The 2,167-nt window shown below is 48.5% G+C and overlaps 1 protein-coding gene across 1 annotated transcript; it reads left to right on the plus strand.

Annotated features, from left to right (window-relative positions):
- Positions 1 to 321: 321 nt before the first annotated feature.
- On the plus strand, positions 322 to 1,284 carry LOC130867467 (melanoma-associated antigen 10-like). Its single transcript, XM_057759497.1, has one exon. It carries the CDS (start codon positions 322 to 324, stop codon positions 1,282 to 1,284), a length of 963 nt encoding a protein of 320 aa, XP_057615480.1.
- Positions 1,285 to 2,167: the final 883 nt, after the last annotated feature.

Below are 2,167 nucleotides of genomic sequence, written 5' to 3' on the forward strand. Positions count from 1 at the left end.
GGTGTCAGGAGGTCTAAGGTCTCCTCACTGCCTTCTGTTCCCTCTCAGAGACACAGAACCTTGTTTTGAGACTTTACCTCACACGAGAAGAAGCACACACCTGGGGAGCTTCCAGCCTCTCAGAGGCACAAGCAGTACCAGAGTACTTTGGCCATAAGTGCACTCCCCAGGCAAAATCCTGTGACAGGTGCTTGTTGATTGTTGCCCAGGGAAAAACTGTCAGAGTCCTCTCATCCTCTCCCTTCCTCCCCCAGGTCTATGAGTCTTCATCTCTGTGACCTGCACCTGCCTGTCCTGCCTGTGTTCCCAAGGAAACTCAGCATGGATCCTACCGAGACCAGCCAGGGCCTCCACCTCCCTGACAGCGCTCAGTCCCAAAGGGAGGCAAGAGGTCTGGTGGGAGCCCAGGTCCCCATATCTGAGGCAGGGGAGGAGGAGGCCACTGCCACCACCTCGGGGGGTGTGTCTTTTGGAAGAATGCTGAGGTCTCCCCACAGTGCTCAGAGAGCCTCCTCTTCTCCCACCGCCATGGGCTTCATTGCAGTGGCATCATCTGCTCAGGCCTTTGGCAATCAAGCTAGCCATGTGGCTAATCCCGAGCCTCCACTGCAGAATGGGCTCAATAGCAAGATCATGGATTTGGTTCTCTTCCTACTCCTCAAGTACAGGAGCAAGGAGATAACAACTAAGGCAGAAATTCTGCACATGGTCATCGGAGATCATGAGGCACACTATTCTGTGATCTTTACGAAGGCCGCTGACTGCATGCGGCTGATGTTTGGCCTTGAGATAATAGAAAATAACCCCCTTGGGAACCCTCTTGTCCACCCCTACTCTCTTGTCCATGCTCTTGGGATCACCTATGATGAGATGCAGCATGGTTTCCCAGGCATACCCAAGACAGGCCTTGTGATAGTCATACTGTGCATCATCTTCATAGAGGATGACTGTGTCAGTGAGGAGGTGTTGCGGAGTATATTGAACAGGATGGGGCTCTATGCTGGGAGGGATCATTTCATGTGCGGGGAGCCCAGGAAACTCATCACTGTGCATTTTGTGCAGGAAGGGTATCTGGAGTACAGGCAGGTGCCAGATAGTGATCCTCCCAGCCATGAGTTCCTGTGGGGCCCAAGAGCCCATGCTGAAACCACCAAGGTGAAAGTCTTGAAGTTTTTTGCCAGAGTTGTTAAGCAGGATCCCATATCCTACGTTTTCCCTATGCAGAGAGATGAGATTGAGAGGTCTGAGGCCATGATCCCCCCAACAGTGGCACTCCTGCCCTGATCAGCACACATTCTAGTGCACTGGCAATTTCCAACCAACATCAGGTCGGGCAGAGTCACATCTAAGAGCTGTACCCTCATTGAACTGCTGGTCGGAGGAGTTGGAAACCTTTTCTTCTTCTTGTTCTGACTGGGTGATTTGGGCATTCTTGGTATTTCTAAATGTTGCTACTTTTACTGAAAGGTTCATTAGGTGGAGATGTTTTCATTTTACAAATGTAATTTGTAAATCACACATTGTTTATGCCGATTAGGAGAATTTTATCATTCTGTAAACACTTGAGAATGACTCATATCTAACTTGTAACATGTTTCAAGATACTGTGGCATTCTAATTGGGAGTACCCACTCAATGTGAAAGAACTTGGGATTTTCATGAAAAAATGAATAAAATTATTTTTGATTGCCTTATTAGTTTTAGATTCCTGTTCTGGCAAGCTTATAAAAATGAGAGTTAAAATTAGGTGAATGCATTCTCTTCCCCATCCCTTCACTGAGCAAGCACCTGCTCTGTGAAAGGACCTGTGTTACCATGAGACGTGAGAAAGGATTATTCATCCTTTTCTGTGAAAAAGTCAAGTTCAACAGCAACAACCCTGTCAGAAAGAACGTGAGAATTCCCCTTAGATCACAAGTGTAGTAAGCACAGGAACTCTGCAGAGAGGTCCCCTAGGGTGATTGTAGTCAGTGGTGTAAGCCAAGGCATTTCATTATGGGTCTCAGAAACAATAGGCAGGACCAGCCCTTGTGAGCAGGTGTGGATGACTCAGGACTGCGAGAAGTGAAACTCCTCTGAGCCGTCACTGTTGCTGGTGGACTTGGCAAGGAGGACTCAGGCTGGGGTGTCACTCAGTGATTGAACACTTGGATAACACAACTGGGGG

Source organism: Chionomys nivalis, chromosome X (genome assembly GCF_950005125.1).
Source record: "Chionomys nivalis chromosome X, mChiNiv1.1, whole genome shotgun sequence".
Classification (NCBI taxonomy): domain Eukaryota; kingdom Metazoa; phylum Chordata; class Mammalia; order Rodentia; family Cricetidae; genus Chionomys; species Chionomys nivalis.

What these genes read in the sequence shown, in the direction of transcription:
- LOC130867467 (XM_057759497.1), top strand. Translation starts at nt 322, where the DNA reads ATGGATCCTACCGAGACCAGCCAGGGCCTCCACCTCCCTGACAGCGCT.